The sequence below is a fragment of the Arvicola amphibius genome, chromosome 6 (genome assembly GCF_903992535.2).
Source record: "Arvicola amphibius chromosome 6, mArvAmp1.2, whole genome shotgun sequence".
Taxonomy (NCBI): Eukaryota; Metazoa; Chordata; class Mammalia; order Rodentia; family Cricetidae; genus Arvicola; species Arvicola amphibius.
The window spans coordinates 136,030,989-136,054,636 of record NC_052052.2 but is presented as its reverse complement, the minus strand read 5'-3'; the positions used below and the strand labels follow the sequence as shown (position 1 = coordinate 136,054,636).

The 23,648-nt window shown below is 40.5% G+C and overlaps 1 protein-coding gene across 1 annotated transcript; it reads right to left on the bottom strand.

Annotated features, from left to right (window-relative positions):
• Positions 1-1,557: 1,557 nt before the first annotated feature.
• Riok1 (RIO kinase 1) lies at positions 1,558-23,561 on the bottom strand. Its single transcript, XM_038334782.1, has 17 exons — positions 23,305-23,561; positions 20,062-20,260; positions 18,002-18,092; positions 16,946-17,015; positions 15,916-15,958; positions 14,198-14,290; positions 12,812-12,924; positions 12,643-12,723; positions 11,705-11,791; positions 11,230-11,367; positions 10,288-10,391; positions 9,889-9,995; positions 7,156-7,221; positions 6,059-6,178; positions 4,572-4,625; positions 3,178-3,327; positions 1,558-2,318 (listed from the first exon to the last, which is right to left on the bottom strand). The coding sequence occupies exons 1-17, from the start codon at positions 23,373-23,375 to the stop codon at positions 2,208-2,210; spliced, it is 1,698 nt and encodes a 565-aa protein (XP_038190710.1). The 5' UTR covers positions 23,376-23,561; the 3' UTR covers positions 1,558-2,207.
• Positions 23,562-23,648: the final 87 nt, after the last annotated feature.

The following is a 23,648-nucleotide window of genomic DNA, read 5'->3' as shown; positions in this document are numbered from 1 at the left end:
CCAGCCTGGGCTCCATGAAACACTGTAAATGAGTGAATTTTAGATGACATTTTTGTGATCATTCCGTCCAAGTCCCACAACTTACACATGAGGACTTCTTCCCCAAAGAGAAGTGACTCCCAGTGTCACAACAAGGTATCAGAACAAGTAAGGAAGCTAAAGACTAGAGCTGGCACCCCACCCCTCAGAAAGTCTTGCCCATGTTCCCTACCAAGGCATCAGAATATGGACTGGGCTGCCCCATTCCCATCTACTTTTGTACTGGGATTAAGTGAACTAACCTTTTAGGTTGAGCACTTTCTGTGGTATCCAGATGGCCTTATTGAAAGTCTGAAGGGTACACACTGATCACACCAATTCCTAATTTCCATCTTTATGAGCAAGAGGCATGTGTGATATCCTCATCTTTGCTTAGTTAACAGAATAACATCATTTAAACACCTACTGGGTTAACTTTATCTTAGCACAGGACAGATGCCAAGATACAAAATATCAAAGACAAATCCCTGCCCTTGTGAGTTAACAGTCTGAGGATATATATATATATATATGTGTGTGTGTGTGTGTGTGTGTGTGTGTAAATTCAATATGCAAGTTACTTTGTCATTGGGAGATACAGAAAAATAATAAATGATAAAGTTTGCAGGAGCTCAGGGACACAGAAGACAGTATGAAACCAAGTGAATAGGAAGGGCCTTACTGAGTCGGTGACTACACAGCCCCGGACTGAGCATCCTATGTAGACCAGACTGGCTCCAAATCCACCTGCCTCTGCCTCCCCAGTGCTGGGACTAAATAGTGTGTCATCATGACTGGTCAATTCTGTTTGAAAACTGAAGACTGGGTAAAACTGAAAATGCTATTCATCTAAGTAGAAACCCTGGCCTGCCATGCAGGATATCTATCTGGTGCAATGATCCTACCAGGAAGTCTACCCCACCCACATGCCTCTCTCATCAGTGACTCCAGTGGTTTCAGTGGCTTCTTGGATGACAAACCCCTGAAGTCACCTTTTACTATTCTGTTCTAGCTCATTTGTTCCCTTACACTAACTCCACATCCACTTCTAGCAACCTAAGCCAAGCTCCCAGCATCCTTCACCTGGGCTGGCAAGCATAGCCAATCAATCACCATCCAACTCTGCAATTCTCCAGACGCCAGAGTGATGCTTTCAAAATACAAGTTTGATCCTGTCACTCCTCTGCTGAAAACAGTAAACACCATCAGATCTCAGGACGACAATGCCCACCCCTTGATTTGGAGGCTGCAGGGCCTTTCCTGGCTGCTTGCTTTGCTTATGTGTTCTTATGCACCTGACTTGGCTTGGTTGTATCCTCATCTGTTTAAGTAGCCCAGGGTGGCCAGAACTTAGAATCCTTCTATTTAGCCATTACAGCGCCAGAAAGCTCAGTGTGACTCAGCTTCAAGTATTTTGTCAAGTATCTCATTGTGTGGCCGTTTTCCCTAGGCATTCTCTTTATTCAGCACTATTTCTCTCTATATAATTTATAACCTCTTGGAAGAATGTGACTTATTTCTCTATAAGAATACAAACAATTCAAAGGAAGTAATTTTGTTTTATTCACTGCTACATCCCAGTACTTAAAATACTTAAATGCCTGATGATCAAACGACCATGACAATGGCTGGATGTGAAATGGCTGATGAGCTGAGGTCTAGCTAGAAAAGGCATTAAACATGAAGTAGGATCATGTGACAAGAACAGAGCCTCTGTGAACAGCAACATCATGGCCACATGACTTCTCTTATGAGTGGAACTCCAGGTTATAAGTCACAGCTCGGTAATCAGTTGATTTCAGACATGTCTTCGGCATGTACAAAGAAAACAAATATCGCCAAGTCTGTCCAAATGCCTTTATGCTCACTTTTATAAAGGTCATGGATGGTCATCACATTTAAATATTTACGATACTTCTGAAAAAGTTTGCAGGAGAAAATATATAAAAATAAAATGTACAAAGTTCTTCATTAAAATAGTACTTTAATCTATTAAAAGCAGAGCCAGTGGCTGGATCCCGACATTAGGAGCTTTGGGCTTTTGAGGCAATCACATGGCCACACTGCAGTCGTCCACAAAGGAAGAGATGGTAGAGACTCAGGTGCAGTCAAGAAGCCGTCCTCCAGCTACAACTTCTACCTGGGGTTTAAAAAGTATCTGAGGAATGTCCACAACATGGCTCTTCATTCTATTTGCCTTTCTTGGCCTTGGCTGTTTTTTCTTTTCTTTTTTTTACGTGTTTAGGGATTTTACTTTTCCTCTTCTCTCTCTGGGCTTCCTTGACCATCTTTTTTCTTTCCTGTAAAAAGCAAACAACACACTCCCAACAAATTTAATTCACTCAGAATATTTAAACTATTATTAGAACTGAATTAATATTCTTACGCTAATAGGATAAAAGTAAATGTAGCATAAAAATAGCAATTACAGGTTGGTGAAACTTGGGGGTACAACTTTTCTTTGAGGTGCCTTCCATCTCACTTCATTCCCTACCCCCACCCCAAAATCTCTGCCTTCTTCCCTCCCTCAAAACAGACTTACTTTGCTGTCCAGACTTTTATTACACATACACACCCCTCAGCTTCCCAAGTGCTGGGATGATAGGTACCTGTCTTCATATGCATGTTATTTTTCTGTCTGTCTGTACCCCTTAGCCCCCCACCATAGCCCCAACCCATCTACCACTAAACTACATCCTGATCCTTGAACTCTGCTGAAATTGCAGAGTCAAATCAATATCCCTGTATGTTAGTTACTTGGTGTTCACAAGCTCCATACTTTAAAAGAAATAAAGATTAGACAGAAACAGTATTTGCTTCTAGTAGGCAGACATCACACGTCATCTGTGCGACTCTGAAGAAGCCCCTAGTAGCAGTCAACTCTCTAATTTACTCCAAAAGTAAAGTTCACATTTAGTTATGAAAACTACAATTAAAGGCACTATTGATCTCCTTTGGTGATAACCCATACCTTTAATCCCAGCAATTGGGAGGCAGAGGCAGGTCTGTGAGTTCAAGGCCAGCCTTGTCTACAGTTAGTTCCAGAATACCCAGGGCCACACAGAGAAACCTTGTCTCAGAAAACAAACAACCAACAAAGGCATTATTGATGCTTCAAAGTCATCATCCTCAAAAAAAAAAATGAAGATCTTAACTAACCTTTTTATCAATGTCAGGGTCAGCAGTGTGTTTCTTGCATTGGGCATTATCTCCCTGCTCTTTGGAGTCTGTGTCAGAGCACTCCGAACTTCCAGCATCTTCCGAATCACAAGTCTCTTCCTTAACTTCACTTTCTAGGAGTGCAGGGACCTTGAAGTTATAGAACCACGTTACTTAGAGGCAGTTACTTATCTATGTGTTAGTCAACATGTTAATGCCACCATTTTACATCAGTATGCCAGATACACTGTAAAGTCATACACCAAAACATCCAAATAGCAGAATCAACATTAGAGAAAGACAGACAACATCCATTCACTCCAGTAGGACTCAAGAACACACACAAATAAAGGATCTGGCACGGGTGTTCAATCTTCTGACACTGTAACATGATGCTACCGTCTACAAATGTGTGGGGCTATATTCACCGCTATCCTGGCACGCAGGTGGTCCACTGCCAAAGGCTGGGCACATGCCTGATTACTAGGATAATACAGGTGATCTAAATCAACAACGTAAGTCTGCTGCTGCTTTTAGCAAGCCAGATGTGGAGTTGTGATTTAGAAAGGATGTGAGGCAAATAATAATGATGATGATAACAACAATAATAAAGATCTAGCTGGGTAACTTCAGAGCTGTTTTTCTATGAACCACATTACTAGCAATAAGCTAATCTAATCAAATGAATAGTCAACTAAGAAGCTTCATTATCCCTGAAATTTATATTTATTTCACTTTTTTCTTGTTCAAAACAGAATCTCATCACATAGTTCAGGATAACCTTAAACTTTCCATTTTCTTATCTTACAGGTAAGTGGGTGAGTGATGGTAACTAAGCACAGGTCCTCTGGAAAACCAGCAAGAGCTCTTAACTGTTGAGCCATCTCCCCAGCCCTGAGAATTTTCAAAACTTATTATAAAAACTACCAAAAAAAAAGTGTATGGTGATCAGTATTACCCCACACAAATGCAGATCAGGATTAAGAATATTTCACTTTTGTTTGTTTTTTGGTTTTTCGAGACAGGGTTTCTCTGTAGCTTTGGAGCCTGTCCTGGAACTAGCTCTGTAGACCAAGCTGGCCTAGATTTTTCACTTTTAACAGAAGAAATTCAGACACAAAAAAAGAAAAGTAAAAAAGGCTCATTTTCAAACTTAATTCTAATACCACTTTACAGTAAGTTTTGTATCTTTTAAAATAGCTTCCATAGGCTGGCAAGATGGCTCATCAGGTAGCCTGACAATCTAGTTGGATCCCAAAGACCTAGGAGGTAGAGAGAGTCAACTCCCCAAAGTCGTCTTACGGCTACCCACCACACATGTGCTGTGGCACACTTCTGAGCACATGCACAAAAACAATGGGTTATAAAGCAATAACAACACATATTCTCCATACCTTCTGGACTCCTGACAAATCTTTTTTCAATCCCGTGACAGTCTGGTATAGAATCTGGTTTTTTTAAAAAAAAAGAAAAAAGATTAAATATAAAAATTAACAATGATATGCACATATTACACTATTAAACACTGTCTCCTGTGATTCTGAGAACATACTCTAAATCTATCACTGTTACATAGAAAGTAGCCAGCATGGTTCTTGTGTGCCAACCATGCGTGCCCACAGGCCCAATACAATCTAAGTCTAATAGTTTTCAGATGAGCTCACAACCCAACAGGTGGCAGCAAACACTAACTTTGAACTTTATTTGCTGAAATGTTACCCACTCCACAAACAGCCCTACTCAACTCTCATTAGTATATCTACATGTAAAAGTTATAGTGATTACTAAAAGTGCTTGTGAGGAGCTAGAAAGATGGCTCGGTGGTTAAGAATGCAAGTTGCTCAATCATGAGGACCAGAATTAGGATCCCAGCACCTATATCCAAAGGCTCAGAGAGTAACAAGGGCCTCTTCCGGACTGAATGCATACACAGATGTGTACATTTGATCACATAGACACATTAATTAATTTTTTTGAAGTGCGTTTAGGCCAAAGAGTTAGTTCAGCAGACAAAGGCACCTGCCATGAAAGCCTGCCTACACTCCTCAGGAGTCAAAGGGGGAGAGAGTGATTTGACAAAGCTGTCCCCTGGCCTTCCTACGGGTACCATGGCATGTGTACACTCACACACATAATAATTTTTTAAAAATGCTTATGTTTCATGCATGAGAATCTGGTGACCACTTCTTAAGTCTTTATATAAAGGCTTACATAAACAGCTAAGTTTTTCTACATGGCTGCAAAGGCTCAAGGGTTTACTTTCTGGTATGCTAACAAAAAAATATTCCAAGGAGACTGGAGAGATGCACACAGGGGCTAAGAACGTGTTCTGCACCTATGTGGGAAGGCTTACAACCCCTTCTTAACACCAGCTTCAGGAACCTAACACCCCTTCAGGACACCCACATTCATTCATGTGCACATACCCCCCACCACATACACACATAATTTAAAATTAATCTACATATTTTATCTCTCCAAATGTAAATGAAAATGAAGCATAGCGTATCAATCTACTGCAGCCATTTTTATCCTAGACTTCTTGTGAATCAATCTTTTTACTAATTATAGTTCTCTAAGCACATGAAAATGCATTACCCCTCTTAAATCCAGAAGTATCCCTTTACAGCCACTGGGTATGGAAGTATGTTTATACACAGGGAGCTGACCATCTCACTAGTACCACTTTACAGCCACTGGGTATGGAAGTATGTTTATACACAGGGAGCCGACCATCTCACTAGTACCACTTTACAGCCACTGGGTATGGAAGTATGTTTATACACAGGGAGCTGACCATCTCACTAGTACCAAGCCAGGATTAAGCTCGGGACAGTCTCTTTTGTTAGAACTGGCTCTACAGACAAACCAAGCTGCTCACATTATCTTGTTGAGTATTCAAAGCCATGTCTTCTTCCTTCAGCCTCATCATTATATCCACATCTCTCTCATAATTTTTCACTTCATTCAAGGTTCTGGGAATATATGCTTGCTTGAACACCTAATAGACGAAAGCAAAATTAAACTATTATTCCTTTACTCCTGCATTCCTTCAGTATCCTTAGCTCTATCAATCATGCAGAAATCTGTATTTCATCTCCAATACTTTCAGTCCACTTGTGTTCACACTGGTGTTGTGTGTGCTATTTGGTAAGCTAAAAACGATTTGGTAAGATAAAAATAAAATTTCACAATTAATCTTAGAAAGAAAAAGAGTCTATACCAGATGATCTTTAGAATAACATTCCTCCCATACATTCTAATTTCAAAAAGCATCTTCTGAGAGGAAGGACAGGATGGAGTTACAGTTAGCAAGAACTGCCTGCCTGTCAGCAACTGAATACAAACACATATTCTTACTATGTAGGGCATCACCACCCAGCTGCTACAAAATTTCTGAGTGAAATAAACTACAATTAAAATAATATAGTAATAATAAGCCTATTGCGGATCTTAATAAAGATGTCTTGACTTCTTAGGACTAGTTTGATTTTATTTTTTAACAAAGTACCAATATTTAAAGTCTGCTATATTTATAGAATCAGTATGTAAGTCATTTAATTCGTACTTGCAAATTAAGTCTTTTCCTTCTTGACTCTTGCACCCCACAAGCTCTTTCCAAACTTTACCTAAACAACAGGCTAAGAGGTTGCTGAGTGCAACAGTGTGACTGAATTTAAATTACATACCATGTACCTATAAAATCAAGTTCATGCTTTACCAACGAAAACAAAACCATGCAAAACACTGTAATTCAAGAATTAGCTGGGAATGATGGCACATACCTGTCATTCTATCAATCAGGCAGCTGAAGCAGAATGAGTGAGTTTGAGGCCAGCCTGTACTACATAAGAAGCTCTAAGACAAGCTCTAGGTTTATATGAAAAGACCCTGTCTCCAAACATATGACAGAACACCTCACAATTCCACAGTAAACCCAAGTATTCCCCAAGGCTGTGGATACATAACAAACCCCACCTCTTCGTCCACTTGATCTTGGCTAGTCTTTTCTTCCTTGGTCCTCTGGGATGCTATTTCCATGGCCTTTGAGAAAAAGCAAAAAATTATTTTCCTTTACCCTCACCCTAGAAAAGACATATTTTTTCTATTTTGTAATGAATTATTTTTTTAATCTTAATAGGTGTCATGTCTTCACACCTTTAAAGCGAGCTTCTACAATGTAGGTTGGCTCTCTACTAAAGACTTGACAGTCATTTAAAAAGAAACAATAAATCCTTCTAGTCTCCCAGGGCATCTAATGCCTCTGGTCTATACAAGCATCTACACACATATGGTCTATACAAGCATCTACACACATACGCAAATACCCACATGGACACGTAATTAAAATAAAAATGTATCTTTTATAAATATATACAGAAGGAAAGAACATTATTTTCTATTTTTTTAATATATTGACTAGACTCGATACTAATGGTTTAGGGATAAAAATACTTTGATAGTTACTCAGTCAATACATGTTTGGTGGTTTGAATTAAAAATGGCCTCCATAGCTCATAGGGAGTGGCATTATTTGGAAGGATTAGGATATGTGGCCTTGTTGGAGTGGGTCTAGCCTTGTTTTAGAAAGTGTGTCTCTGGGGGTGTTGCTTAGAGGTTTCAGAAACTCAAGCCAGGTCCAGTGTGTCTTTTCCTGCTGCTGCTGATCCAGAGGACGAGCTACATCTCTAGCACCATGTCTGCCTGTGTGCTGCCATATTACCCTCCATGACGATAATGGACTAAACCTCTAAACTATAAGCCAGACCCAATTAAATGTTTTCCTCTGTAAGAGTTGCCATGGTCATGGTATCTCTTCACAGCAACAGAAAGCCTAAGACAACATGCAGTTGTCTAGTACATAATACTGACTATATACAAATAAAATTTCTGTTCCTCAAGAGTTCATAATATGCCAAACATGGTGGGGTGGACAGCTATGACCCCAGGACTTATCAGGCAGCAGCAGGAGGAGCATAAAGTCGGGTCAGCCTGGGCTACAGAGTAAGACCTATCTCAAAGAAACAAACACCTCACTAAGAGACAAACCAACCAACGAACCAACCAACCAACCAACCAACCAACCAACCAAGAGGGCTCAAGATGCGCTCAGTTGTTAAGAATGCTAGCACAGCACACACCAAGCCCAGGCTTGATCCCAGCACCACATAAACTGGGTGTAGTGGTGCACACTTAAAATCTCAGAACTCAGCAGACAGAGGCAGGAGAATCACACACTCAAATTCATCCTTGGCTATACACAGTTTGAGGCAGCCTGGATACAGTGACTCAAAAAAAAAAAAAAAAAAAAAAGAGAAAACAATACCCCTGAAAACAGTGTTTCTCCTGATTTTTCCCTTGAGATAGCTTTCTGACCTGAGTTTTAATATTCACCAGGCAAAGCAAGATGGAAAGGTACTCCAAGGGAAAGGGGAAGTATGAAAACCCTGACTCAGAAGTGCCAAGAATAACAAGAGATAAATGGTCTATATAAAAATATAAAACTTCTGTTTAGGGACAAAAGGGTGCGCTCAACAAGAGGGGTGAAAAAGGCAATGCACAGGCAGAAGAAAATGCTGCAGCTCAGGATTGATGAAAAGGAAACAGGTAGGGTTCAGAAGACAAACAAACTACTTAAAGAAGACAGAGTCTGGAACAGGCGTTTCTCCAAGAGAAACCTAAGAAGGTATTTAGTGTCACTCATTAGAGAAACATTCAACACATTCATAATAAGATGCCACCTTACACTCCTTGGGAAGGGTGAGGACAAGATGAGAGGACAATCAGTGCATGTCAGGATACAGAGAAACTGGAAGCCTAGCACAGTGTTAGCATAATTGTAAAACAGTAGTCAACAGTAGGCTCTCAAAACTTAGAGATATTTATTTATATGCTCATATTCTCACCAGTATTATTCCTGATAACTGAAGCGTGGTAAAGAGCACAACTGTCCACTGACAGATGAGAAAATAGACAAATTATGGTCCATACAAATAGAGTGTTATCTGGTCACACGCTAGAACACAGATGAACACTGAGCACGGTAAGTAAAATAAGCCAGCTACAAAGAGCTAGAGGTGGCTCAATAGTTAAGAATGCTGGCATCGCTTCCAAAGGACTTGAATCTGATTCCCAACACGCACTTCAGGTGGCTCATAACCACCTGTAAGTCCAGCTTCAGGGGATCCAATACCTTCTTTGGGCCTCCTTTGGCATCCACACACATGTAGCATACAATCACACAAACACACATATATACATGTAAATAAAAAATGAAAAATTTTGAACTAAAAAAAAAAAAGGACAAACAGTATGTGATTGCACTTATTAACAGAATCAAGAATAGCTCAATGACACCAGAATGGTGGTTTTCAGGAGCTGGTTGGGGGAGCACAGGTTCAGTATCTGATGATTTAGAAAAGGGCTGAAGATAAAAAACTAATGGTTTGCACAGCACTCAATGCTTAGTACTTAATGTTATGCATATTTTGCCACACAACCTGGCAGTTTTCTTACTAACACTTATGAAGTTGACAATCTCTGTAATCCTGCCAGTTAAGTAAAGTCAAGAAACTTGCTGTTTCTAATTTCACTGTGAGTTGAGATGTGCTAACAAGTTCTGGAAATGAATAATTACACTAAGCAACCCGAATCCCTCAGATGTGAGCACAAAGGCAAGTCATACTTCCTCCTCTCCTCAGCCCGGCCTACCTTTTCGAGATAAGCATCCATGTTCTCAGGGGTGATGGAAGGATCTGTAACAAACTCGAAGAGCTCCCGAACAGTCATCACAGCGACAGCATATTTGAAAAAGAAATCTGTCAGAAGAAAAAACATTAGCAACAGCTCTGCAAGGGAAATAGTTACCACTCCAACTAGTGACAGGAAAAGAAAGAAGAATGCACCATATCCAGCCAATGGTCCTAGTGGCACTGGACTGGACAATTAAACAGGACTTGTTTGTTAGTGCTGGGGATCAAATGCAAGGTCTTCCACATGAGAGGCAAGCACAGTGTTCTAATGCCAAACTACATTCCCACTCCGAGTGACAAGACCTGATCCTATGCACACACGCATAGATGCTATCAGGAAATCCCACTTTCCACTCACCATTGACATTCGCACAGTCTTTTCTCAAGAACTCCAATGCATGTGGGTGATCGTGCTCCACAGACTGAGAAACATCAATGATGTACACATCTCCACCATGGTACCTTGTAGGCAATAAGAACAAGGTACAAGTTACTATTATATTTTTGGGTTTTTTTGTTGGTTTTTTTTTTTTTTAAATCTATTCTGAAGCTGGTTGTGTGGCACACACTGGAAGAATTTGGTGAAGGAGGCACAGCTGAGAAGATCAGGCCAGAATTCAAGGCTAACCTAGGCTACACATTTTTAAGTTGTAGTACACACACCCAACACTTTAACCCAACACTCGTGAGGTAGAGTTCGAGGCCAGCCTGATCTACAAAGTGAGTTCTAGTACAGCCAAGCTATATAGAGAGACCCTGCCTCCAAAAAAAGAAAAAAAATAAAATAGATTCTGTTCTTTGTTTTGAACAGTCTATGTAGCACAGGCTAGCCTCAAACTCTTTAGTCTTCTTGCCTCAGCTTCACAAGTGCTGACATTACAGGCATGCAACTACCATATCTGGTTTAAAAAGAAACAAAACATCTACCTAAAGATAAGTAATTCATAATGACTATGGCAGGTAAGAAAAGGCTGTCTTGACTAATAAAAATATGAAAACTAAAAAAATTTCAAAGCCAATTAAGTCAGCTAAAAATGCACCCCCTCCACTGATACCCTGTAGTGCTGGGGATGAAATCCAACACCTCCCACACACATACTAGACACTTGTTCTACCAATCAAGCTAAAACCTCAGTCCTTCCCAGTAGTCTACTCTGTGACTAAAGTGACTGAAGACAGTGACCACATCTTAATTCCTGCCATGGGAAACCAACAGGGTACAGCATGACTTTATCAATTTGAACTTTTTGAAGGACATGCCATAATGAAGGGGAATTTTCCAGGAAGCAACCACACTCACAGCATGTTGAATTCACTGAGATCCGCATGGACAAGTTTAGCATCCTGATACATTTTCCTCATGTACTGAATGACCTGCAGGTACAACTCCCGGGCCTTTGATTCTGACAAACGAACGTTTTTCAAAAGTGGTGCAGGCCTCAAATAAAAAAAAAAGAACGACAATAAAATTATCAAGATCAAGTTTCCTTGCCTCATTCTACAGTTACATGCACCACTTACTGTAATTTGTCATGTGAACTGACTATGGAGTAATGTACAATGGCAATTATAAGTACTTTCCAGCACTTTAATAAACTAAACAACCCTCAGAAACAAGGTTAACTGTTATTCTGAAGCAGTGCAAAGCTTCACAATGGTAAATAATAACAGTTATGTGCACACAGTAGGAAAGACTCCTGGAAGAACTACGGGAAATACTTAACCTAGTACATAGCTCACAGGACTTAAAATAGTTTCACCTTCCATATACTTACATGTCACCTTTGCCAATGAAGCCCATGAGAAGAACATGACTTCTTAGCTTGATTGGTTTAGGACATGGTATGTTTGCTGTTGTTAGCCTGTGACGTAGATAAAAGGAAAACTGGAAAGTCAAAAGACATATAAGCAAATTACAGCAGCTACAGACCATGGCATGAATACTCTGTTAGGAAGCAGTACCCAGTCCTCTCAACTAGATTGCTTTCATAAACCAGTGGTTTTCAGTGGCAGTATCGTGTGCCACAAAGAACATCAAAACACTGATAAACAATTAAATCCCAAAACCTGTGACACCCAATCCATTTCTAGAAATGTTAAACTGTGAAAAAAAAAAGTACATCTTAGAATTGATAAGACATAGCAACTATGTCAACAATTATCTTTTGAGTTTACTAATCTCAAAAATAAAATCACTGGACACATGCCTAGTGGCTAACTGGGACACAGGAAGATTTCAAAGGACTTCCAAAACAAATGGTACCAGCTTAACAGCAAATTATACTTTAAGTAAAAAATGCTACTCCTTTCTAACATTCTCACAACCTTTGATAAAACTAGGCAAGTGTCCCTTTTAACTGTAGTTATGGCAAAATGACTGTGTCCCAAACTGGACTAAGTAAGAAAAGCAAGTGATTAGCCAAAGAGCTTAGGGCCCGATGAAATCTAGCTAAAATTCCTATAATGTTTTTATATGTCAGAATTGTCATCACCGTGTCTGAATTCCTGTCAAAGCCTTGCTCAGAACAAACTCTACATGCTTTCGCATGGCTCCAGACTCTTCAGATAGTAGAATTCTTCTGCTTAGTTAAGCATATGTAATAGAGCGCCATGGTCTAATGACTCCCCTCTGCTTGGAAAGGGCAGGACACAGATACACAGACAGACACAGCCAAGCGCGTGCACCTCCTCCAACCCACGCACCACCACGCACCTGGATAAGTTCCTCATTTCCTTCTCTGCCCATGTCTTCACCATTTTTCTAGGGTTTCCTTTACAATAGCCACGACGAAATCTGGAGCAAGAAAGCATGTGTTACTTTAATCACTGCATTATACTATTTTAGCACTTGAGGAAAAAGCAATTCAAGAACCTGGACTCACCTAAATTCTCCGGTTACATACTTATCACGATCTTTGAACACCAAAATAGAAGTTTTGTATATTTTGATTGCTCTGCTCTCTCCACTGTTTGTGGTAGCATAGTATACATTAGCCTATTTTAAGCAAAAACAAAGGAAATGAAACATGTGTTAAATAACTAATGTCAGTTTTCCAGTTGATTCTAACCTCAAAAATAAACTGAAACAATATCTGCATCACTGCCATCTCTGAAAGGTGTGAATTAAAATATCAAAATAACTACACCTCTGGCATGCATTCATATGCCAACATATTATGTTCTGGTCAATGATGGGCCCCATATACCAGAGGGGTTCCATAAGATTGCATTACCTATAGTGATGTCATAGACATCTTAGGTTTTACTACATAAAACTGCTTAATGACTCATTTCTCTGAATGTAGACTATTGTTACATGAGGCATACTGCATATAGAAAAGTCCAATTTCAGTGTAATTGGTTTCACACATTTATCTCTAATAAAGATTTTTGCATCTAATTAATTCCCACAGAATGAACTGCTAATTGTGATGGTTTAAATGAGAAATGACCTCTGTACACCCATGGATTTGAACACTGGTCCCACTGACGGTGCTGTTTGTGGAGCTTCTGGAACTTTTAGGAAATTGATATAGCACTACTGGAGGAAGAACACTGCCGGAGGCAGGCTTGGAAGATTAGCAGCCTGGGCTACTTCTAGTTCACTCTGCCTCCTGTCTGCTGCCTGCCAGGCCTCCTCCCTGCCATTAAGGACTCTAATCCTCTGGAACCCTAAACCAAAATAAACTTTCTTCCTTAAGATGTTCTTGGTTATGGATTTTATCATAGCAACAGAAAAGTAATTAATATATTGTTTTTTAAAAGTCACACTTATCTTTTTCTGGACTTACAAATAAAGGAACATGAAAGACTGGCTCATAGCAATGAATCAACAACTTTCATTCATTAATAGCAATATTAAAGGGGACTCAGGACCACTGTGATCTTTGAAAAATTGAAGATCACTGCTGAGCACAGACTTGGTGATACAATACAGCGATCAGGAGAAGGTACACAATTTCATATCAACGAACTATCAAGTAACATAATTTCTAGAAACATTGTTAACAAACTATCTGGAGTATGTAGCCTTCTTTCTTTTTTGAGACAAGATTTCTCTATGTATCCCCAACTGGCCTGGAATTTGCTACCTTGGAACTCACAGAGATCTACCTGCCTCTGCCTCTTGAGTAATGGGATCAAAGGTGTGTCACATTGCCCAGCTTTCCTTTCTTTTTAAAGGCACAAATTAAAAGTGCCTTAGTTTTCCTTGGTATTTGAAATACAAAAGCTAACATGAAAACACTGCCATCCCAACACAAACTCACTTCTTTTCCAGTGCTAATACAGCCATGTATCTCTGATATGTCTTTTTTATCCAACATCTTGAATAAAATCATTCTTGTCCTGGGATCCAAAACCTAAAAAGAAAAGTTATTTTTGATTTGTTTGTTTTCAAGTACAGTCATGAAAACAAATCAGATAAAATAAATTATAGGACAGTAAAAGTACATACCCAGGGTGATCAAGATGGCACAGTGAAAGGTACCTGCCACCCAGAACCCACCCACATAAAGGTGGAGGGATAGAACCAACCCCAGTAGTTGCCCTACGACCTCCACACAGACACCATTGCACAGGGCGGCTTCTCCCATCCTGCACATACACACATTTCAGTTTGGTTTCTGCTGCTGTGATAAACACTATGACCAAAACAACTTGGGTAGAAAAAGGTTTATCTCATCTTACACTTCTAGAAAACAGTTTACCGCTGAGGAAAATCAGGACAGGAACACGACGTAGGAACTAAGGCAGAAACCATAGAGGAAAGCTGCTGACTGGCTTGCTTTCCATAGATTGCTCAGCTTGTTTGTTTATACAGCCCAGGATTACTTATTCAGGGGTGGCACCATCCACAGCGGGCTGGCAAAACAGACTTGCCTACAAAGCCAACCTGATGGAGGCAATTCCTCACTGGAGGTTCCCTTTTCCCAGGTGACTCTAGTTTGTAGCAAGTGAAGAAAAAACTAACCAGCACAACATACAACAATTAGCTAACATTATAAATAGCTCTTTCGTGTCCAATGATTCTTCAGTTCCACAAACTGGTTCTAGACTGCAGGTTAGCCTTTACTTCCTTGGGGGTACAGGACAGAGGGGTGCTTATATCTTAAGTCAAGAAGCTACAGGTCAAGAAGCTGCTATGTCAGAATGTGGAAAGGTACATAAACATATGGGTAGAAGAGAGACCACGTAGGTAGCAATAATAATAATCCCAACTTTTTTAAATAATCATTTTCTTCACATCAAAAATCTAAATCAGAAGATATATACTGTTAATCCCAGCACTCAGGAGGCAAGAAACTGGCATATCTCTGGGAGTTTGAGGGTATCATAGTCTAAATAGCAAGTTTCAGGCCAGTAAGGACTACAGAGAGTATCTGTCTGTCTGTCTGTCTGTCTCTCTCTCTCTCTCTCTCTCTCTCTCACACACACACACACACACATACACACACACACACACACACGAGAGTAAGTTTCAATCATATCCTGCTGGCCATAAGATATTAGGGACTAGCACCCCACCCCTTCCAAAGAATAAAGCACATGTAAGAAAGAGGTCTCTAGTTAGAAATTTGAAGGTATTGCTCTCCCTGCCCTCCATCTATACATGCCCCAGATGCATGGCACGTAGGTACTCAACCTATTTCACAGCAGATATCCAACCTATTTAATGGAAAAGAGAATAAAATTCCTAAAGATGCTGCTTTAAAAAATTCTGGTCTGATAGTCTCTACTTTCCAAACCTCTGAGAAGGGGGAAGCACTGCATAGTACTTCAAGGGTTATAGAAGGATCGTGGCTGTCTTTATCCACTAGGGGTCCTATTATACAGCAAAATGTGGATCACTAAACTTAAAACTGTTTACTCAGGGGTCATTTTAGGTAAGATTAACACCAAGCAAGGAAGTTAAAAACAAGATCCAATTCAGAGAACAAAGAAATGCTAACTTCAAACAAGACCACACAGCACGTGTCAAGCATACCTGTTCTACGGTTGCTCTGTCGGACTTATCTTTAATGCGATACCTAAGCAAAAACAAAAACAGTCAAAACTCAGTGAGAAGTCAGAATCAGACTTCTAAATGGACACGATTCTGTGACAATTCTTAAGGAATTTTTCGTAATTTTTCATCCTAACTTGATATAAACACTTCACTCAGTAAAACTCTATTTCTGAGCACGAGTCAATTCTCCTTAGCAGGCACGCACAATCTTTTGTTATTTCTTTTCATTTTAAAGCTTTTACTTTTTTCCATTTATTATTCGTGTGTGTGAATGAAGTGTAGATAAGAGATTGCCACCCTGCATATGGTGGTCAGAAGACAAGTTTGGGAGTTAGATCCCTCCTTCCACCATCAGGGACCAAACTCTGGTTGTAAGTTTGCATGACAAGCACTTTTATGGCCCCTCTCCCCACCGTCTCCCAGGACTTCTGATATTTCCACAGGACGTGTCATCTACAAAACTGACTCAAGAACCATGCAAGTCTCGTGCTTTAAATCCAATTTATAATTTTCTGTTGGACCATTTTCATTTTTATCCTTAGTCACATATACTCACATATGAGCCCATAGGTTAGATGTGCGCACACACAAATATGTGTGCATATATAATGTTATATATGTAATATATATTTCACATATGCATACAGAGGAAAGGGAGAGGAGGGAAAGGGAGGGAGAGAGGGGAGAAGAGATAAAGAGCGAGGAAGAGGGGAGGGAAAAAGAATTTGTGAGTAGCCGGGCGGTGGTGGCGCACGCCTTTAATCCCAGCACTTGGAAGGCAGAGGCAGGCGGATCTCTGTGAGTTCGAGACCAGCCTGGTCTACAAGAGCTAGTTCCAGGACAGGCCCCAAAGCTATACAGAGAAGCCCTGTCTCGGAAAAAAAATGAGATTTACAAAAGCATATGCTAATAAATGAGAGCACATAAACATCTTTTGCAGAACAACTGTGCTACTCAGTCAGGAAATCAGGCTTCACCAACCATGCTTTATCATGAAAACATTACTTACGATTCTGCTTCTTCTTGTCTACATTTTACGGTGACTTTATTTATGACAGAATCAGTAATATTCAGTTTATCTAAAAATACAAAAAATCACAATGTAAATAATACAAAAGACAATAATAGTCTCTGAGCAGGATACTTCCCCCTCTACCTTCCCCTTTCTATATAGTTTCTTAATAGAATTAAAATATATTTTACTTATGAGACAAGCAACAAATTAAGAGATTGTCTTCACAGTGATTACCTGCAGCACTATAGATATGATTTTTGAGTCAGAATTTTAAAATTTTAGATATAGACAATGCTCAAAAGCACTGGATCTACATATTAAATCTCAGATACTTATATTTTATACAGTATAAATAACACAAATATCTGAATTCAAAGTTTAATTCTGAAAACTTCAGTTTCTTTTCAAGTTAGAGGCACATAACAATTGTGAAATACTTATATACACTAATCTGTTATTTATGGACCATGTACATGAGACACACTGGGTAGGTTTAGAGTCAAAATGGCACAAGGAGAAAATGAAGGCCTTGCATTTTTAAAGCAAGTTTAAAGGATAGTTCAAACTGGGCTGGCTTTCAACTAAACAATTAACACCATCATAAAGTCTCTAACCAAACAAAATAGCATTTTTAGGCTGTCTTAATAAAAAAATCCAATGCACAACAGGTAAGAATTGTAATGAGTATCTGAAATTTCACATTCCTACCACAACAGATAAAAAAGAGAAGCAAGAAAATATGAATTAAGATGTCTTTAGGTCACTAAAAGTTACTTTTCTTCATTCAGCTCTATCACTAAGTTGAATACATTTACTTTTTGAACCAACAGTATTTGGAAAAATCTCTTCATAGCCCAATTATGTAACATTTGTTTGTTCACTTTTTTGAGACAAGGTTTCTCTGTATAGTTATGACTGTTCTGGAACTTGCTCTGTAGTCCAGGCTTGCCTCAAATTCAGAGATCCGCCTACCTCTGCCTCCCGAGTGCTGGAATTAAAGACATGCACCACCATTCCCCAGCTAGGTAATGTATCTCTTTAAAAACTTACTTAGATTTATTTTATTTTCAAATTTTTGCAAGGACTTGTCAATTGGAGTAGACATTTTGGCAGAATTGTAGTTAGAAGTCTGACGATTTGCCTATAAGAAATTTGTTTAAAATAGGATTAGTTATAAATTCAAGCCTAAGGATCATAATTACATTGTTTATTCCCTTAGCCATTTTAAAAATATTTTGGGGGGAGGGGCACCACACATATGGAGGTCAGAGGACAGCTTTTAAGAGCTGATCTTCTTCCACTCTGATGATCCCAGGAACTGAACTCAGGTTGTCAGGCGTGGCACCCGTGCATTTACCTGCTGAACCATCATCTCCCCTTCCCCAGTTCAATTAGTTCTTAAAGCATCATTACATACAGGAGCACACTAAAGAAGAAACACATTCTAAGACTTTTATTTTTTTAAGGTTTTTACAGCTGGAGAGATGGCTCAGCAATTAAGAGCACTGGCTGCTCTTCCAGAATGGGTTTGATTCCCAGTACCCATGTGACAGCTTACAACCATCTGTAACTTCAGTCTAGGGGATTCAAAACCCTTTCTGGATTCCTCGGGCATTTCATGAACTGCATGTACATGATGTGTGTGTGTGTGTGTGTATACACACACACACACACACACAGATAAAACACACATACACATAAAAAAGTAAGGCATTTCTAAGAGAATCCTAAGGTTACTAACTAGAAGAGAGGTCACGTTATTTACTTCCCTTCAATGTATTTTTTGTTATTATAAATAATAATTAGGTTATTTATTTTTTATTTAATTGGTTTATAGTTTTGATACTTAAGAATATTCATTTACCTTCAAAGTGTTTAATAAAGAGCTAAAGATAACATTAAGTTCATTCTAGTAATTATAAGCCTGACATCTCAAGAAAGGAAAAGGGGAAAGAGCCTCAGCCAGCACTTATATTGGTGCATTGCATGACCTTAAATGCCAAAGAGAAGCAGAAACAACACCAAACACTCAGAGAATGCAGCACAGATATAAAGGGCTCTGAATAACTGCTGACTCAGTTTTATTGTATCTAAGCCTGAAACTCGAGACTGGGTTGTCTTATTTGTAAAGAGCTTAAAAGATTAAAAGCTTAAGGTAAAAAAGCTTAAAAGACAGGTAGAACTTTATAAATACAATAAATAAGTAAATAAATAAATAATCTTTTAAATTTTTCTATTAAATTTAATGCAATTTTTTAAGATTTAGTTATGTATGAATGTTTCACCTGCATACATGTATATGCACTGCATGGGTGTCTGGTGCCCATAGAGTCCAGAAGAGGGCAGTGGATCCGTCAGAAGTGGAGTTATATAGAGGGTTGTGAGCTACCATGTAGGTTATGGGAATTGAACCCAGGTCCTCTGCAAAAGCAACACGTGCTCTAAACCGCTAAGTCATCTCTTCAACCCCTTTAACTTTTAAAATAACTTTTGGCCTTGGGATATAGATTAGTAGTACGATACTTGCCCTTGGTTTGATCCCTACCACCACAATAAGTAAAATTCAACCGGTGTTTCCTATCATATACATGTCTGACTAACTGATCTGATTTTTGTCATGCTGGGATGCATGGCAGACAAGTGTTCCAACAATGTACTGTTAGTATTCAGGCATCTGTACTGGGGTCCTTAGGGTCCTGATAGAATACATCCTCAGCTGCAGCCACTAAGAGCACCTCTACCTCCCGTCTCTGTCTCTCTCTTCCGCCAGGGACCGGTCTCTACTCCCCTCTCTGCCCCCTTATCTCTCCTCTTCCAATAAACTCCTATGTGAGCCCTGCTGCATGGCATTTCTCCTTTCCACCATTTTAAAGTAAATTATAACATGCACTGCTCCACAACATAGCAATTTAACTGCTATAATCATCAGCAACCAAAAGTAACAGCTAACACTCAGCATGCATACATATCACAACCAAAGCCAAAATTACCTGAAATTTCAAAGAAAAGATAGAGAACTAAAGAGGAAGATATCTGTCCGTCCGTTTCCCCCCACATATGCATGCAAACACACACACAATATAAACAAATTCACAGAATGACTTCCATACCTGAGGGTTACTGCCTCCATTCCCGGTACAACCTTTGGTGAGTTTTCCAGTTCCATCATCCCAGTACCAATCACTGTCATAATCATAGTTGTCTTCCTCATCGATCTCACCTTCATCCTTCACCTCTGGCGCATCATTCTGAAGGTTTTGAAGTAGCATGTCGTCTTTTGCTTGAATTGACTTCACTTCCATGCTTTCACTAGACATAAGAATGTTCTGACATATTTACACATTCTCTAAGGAGAAAACTATACACATATATACAGTCCTAAAGATTCCCTTACATGCTGGGCAATGGTGGCACCTGGCACGTGCCTTTAATCCCAGCACTTAGGAAGCAGAGGCAAGCGATCTAGTGAGTTCAAGGTCAACCTGGTCTACAGAGTGAGTTCCAGGACAGGCTTATAAACTACAGAGAAACCCTGTTTCAAAAGATTCCCTTACTAATCTGTTTCATCTTCTTCATCTTTTTTATTCCTTTTCTGAGACAGGGATTCTCTGTGTAGCCCCAGCTGTGCTGGAACTTTGTAGGCCAGGCTGGCCTCAACTCACAAAGATCCTCCTGTCTCTGCCTCCTAAATGCTGGAATTAAAGGAGTGCACCACTACACCCAGAGCCAGGTTCAATTTTTATAAAACTTTGTGCATCCCAAACAAAACACATCTAGACCACCAAATTCAATACAATTGTAACCAGCTTTGGCCTTTCATACAAAGAGCAGGCCAGTCATCACATAAAACAACTGATAGTATGTACTAGTTAAAGACATAATGCGCAATTCAGCATCACACCATACAACAGGAACAATACCGACACTAGCGTGGATTTCTGGCAAGGATGACATGCAAATAAGTTAGTGAACTGATATCCCCACTCCTTTTCTTAAAAGACAAGTGCCTCATCATGTAGCCAGGGCCTGGAACTTGTTACGTAGACAAGTCTGGGCTTGAACTCTAAGATCCACCTGCCTCTGCCTTCCTAGTGCTGGGAAGGCAGTATCACCTCATCTGACCATAAAAATAGTCCCCTAGTTCTGAGGACTGAATCCAGAGCTGTGTCCTTTCTAAGCAAGCACTCTATATCATAGAGCTAAATCCCCAGTTCTTCCTTCCCACCCCCCCCCCCAATTATTATTATTATTATTTTTTGAGACAGAGTTTCCCTGTGTGGCTCTGGCTGGCCTGAAGCAAACAATGTAGACAGGACTGCCCTTGAATTCACAGATCCGCTGCCTCTGCTTCCAGGGTGCTGGGATTGAAGGCACTGTCACCACAACTGGCCCCTTGTATTTTTTTAAAAGAAATAAATTCAGTTATCAATTCCAATGTATTAATTGGCTACAGCTCACTGGGCTTCAAATGCCTATGGGCATGAGTAGGAAAAAGCGAGACAATCATTAAATAACTGCAATTTACTAGGACTTCATTTACGTATAAAACATAAACGACTCCTTCACTTAACCAATCTAATAACCTAGAGTTATAAGTTAAAGTCACTACTGTGCAAACGATCCTGGCGTCCTCTACTGTGAGAATGTCTTGCACAAATAGCACTGCCAGGCTCTACCTACCTTCAGATACCACTAGTATAACCCACCCCCAGTCCAGGCATGACATACAAAAATGTGTCTGGAGATTGCCACATCTCTTTGGCGCAGTGGCAGAATCCCGTTCATCAGAAGAGCACTGGTTTATCCTTTCCTGTGTGTATGCGGACAGCGGGTAAGCAGTACACCACCATTACCATTACACATTGACCAGCCAAGCAGGCTGTTTCTTCTTCCCACTAAAACTCTTCAACAAGAATTCCTGCGAGAGGCTCTGGAACCAGAAGACTGGGGCTCTCTAATTCCTCTTGCTAACCCCTATGCATCCTCTACTAACTTATATGCTACTGTTTATTCCTTCCTCCTTTGCAATATTCACCATTTAATTTTAACACAAGCAATTTGCCTCATTATTAATACCAGCTTCCCCTAACCTTTTTTTGTCAATCAAAACAGTAGCTAACACTGGATTTGACACACAGCATGATCCGTATATATCTATCAACATCACTATTAATTGATGAATAACATCTACAAGGCAGAAAACACACAAGATTCTTTGTTGCTTCAAAATGACTATATTTAATTTTCTTTTCTTTTTAATGGGAAGGTTTCCCTCACTGCTTTCATCAGAACACACGTTCAACTTAACGACGAAACCTCAACACTGCTACGGCGAAGCTATCCTATGGCCACAGCTCTAGGAGCCTTCAGGTTTGAACCTGGGTTGTTTGTTTGTTTGTTTGTTTTAATTGGTTCTCTGTTCCACTCTTTTTGTATGTTTGTTTGTTTTTCAAGACAGGGTTTTTTCTGTAGCTTTGGAGCCTGTCCTGAAACTCGCTCTGTAGACCAGGCTGGCCCCGAACTCACAGAGATCCGCCCGCCTCTGCCTCCCGAGTGCTGGGATTAAAGGCGTGCAGCCACCAAAGTCCGGCTCTCTGTTCCGCTCTTACTTTCCAAGAATATCTTTTATGTAACTGACCAGTTCCTTTAATTCATAAATCAATTGACTCCCTGGATCTGCTAAAAAACCTTCCTCTGTCCTTAATAAAACCTGAGCAGTATCTCGACTCCTTCAGGCACCTGTGAGGCTCTACCTGGCTGGTCTCCCTTCCGCCTCAGTTCTCCCATCTGCGTTCGAGGCTCTGGCCCCTAGCTTTTGTTCTTTACAGCCAAGAGGAATCCACTACAGGGCATTCACTTGTCCACAAACGTTGTTTCTCCTCTGCTTCACCGAGTCATTTAATCGGGACTCCTTTGTGTGTGGTTTTAGTATTGGAGATGGAAGCAGAGCCCCATCTGTTAGGCGAGCGGTCTCCCAAGCTATTAAGTCTGGATCTTTCCTGCCCAAGGCATCCGTCTCATTGAAACTATCTGCGTCTGCTCTCCCTTCCAAACACACAGCAAAGACTTGGGTTTGTCTTGTACAGTGGGAGCAAAAATCTGCTCATTGTATGTAGAACCCTGTATGTGGAAGGGGGGAACCCCACGATTCTCAATTATCCCCAACTCTGCTTCTCTGTCAATCATTCTGGAACCCAGACTCCCTCCCTTGACAAGAAGTTTTCACGACCTGCCCAGCTGTAAGGACAAACCCTGAGGAAACCATAGTCCAGACCCGTCAGGCGTCAGCTCCCCGAGAGGACTGGGGAGCTGGTGGAGTCTAAGGAGTCCGTGTGTGGTCTCCGGCCGCCTACCTGTCTGACGCATCCGCGTCGTCGAACTGCCCGGGCACCACCGCGACCATCCTATCCCGACGGCAGTCCATGGCGAGAGAGGCGGCCGCGAGCGGAAGAGACGGCTTTTCACTTGGCGAACCCAACGGCGTCTCCGCGAGTCCCGCCTCACACAAATCGCTCGGCAACCGCCAGGCCCAAAGCAGCAACCAGGGGCCGCGGAGTGACAGGAGACACAGCTTCTGTAAAGACGCCACCGGCTGGCTCAATGCCGGAAGTTCAGCGCCGGAAGTAGTCACACGCAGTTCCGCTCCGTGCCGTACCGCCCTCCAGGAGTAAGTGCGTTACGGTGGCCGGGAATGGCC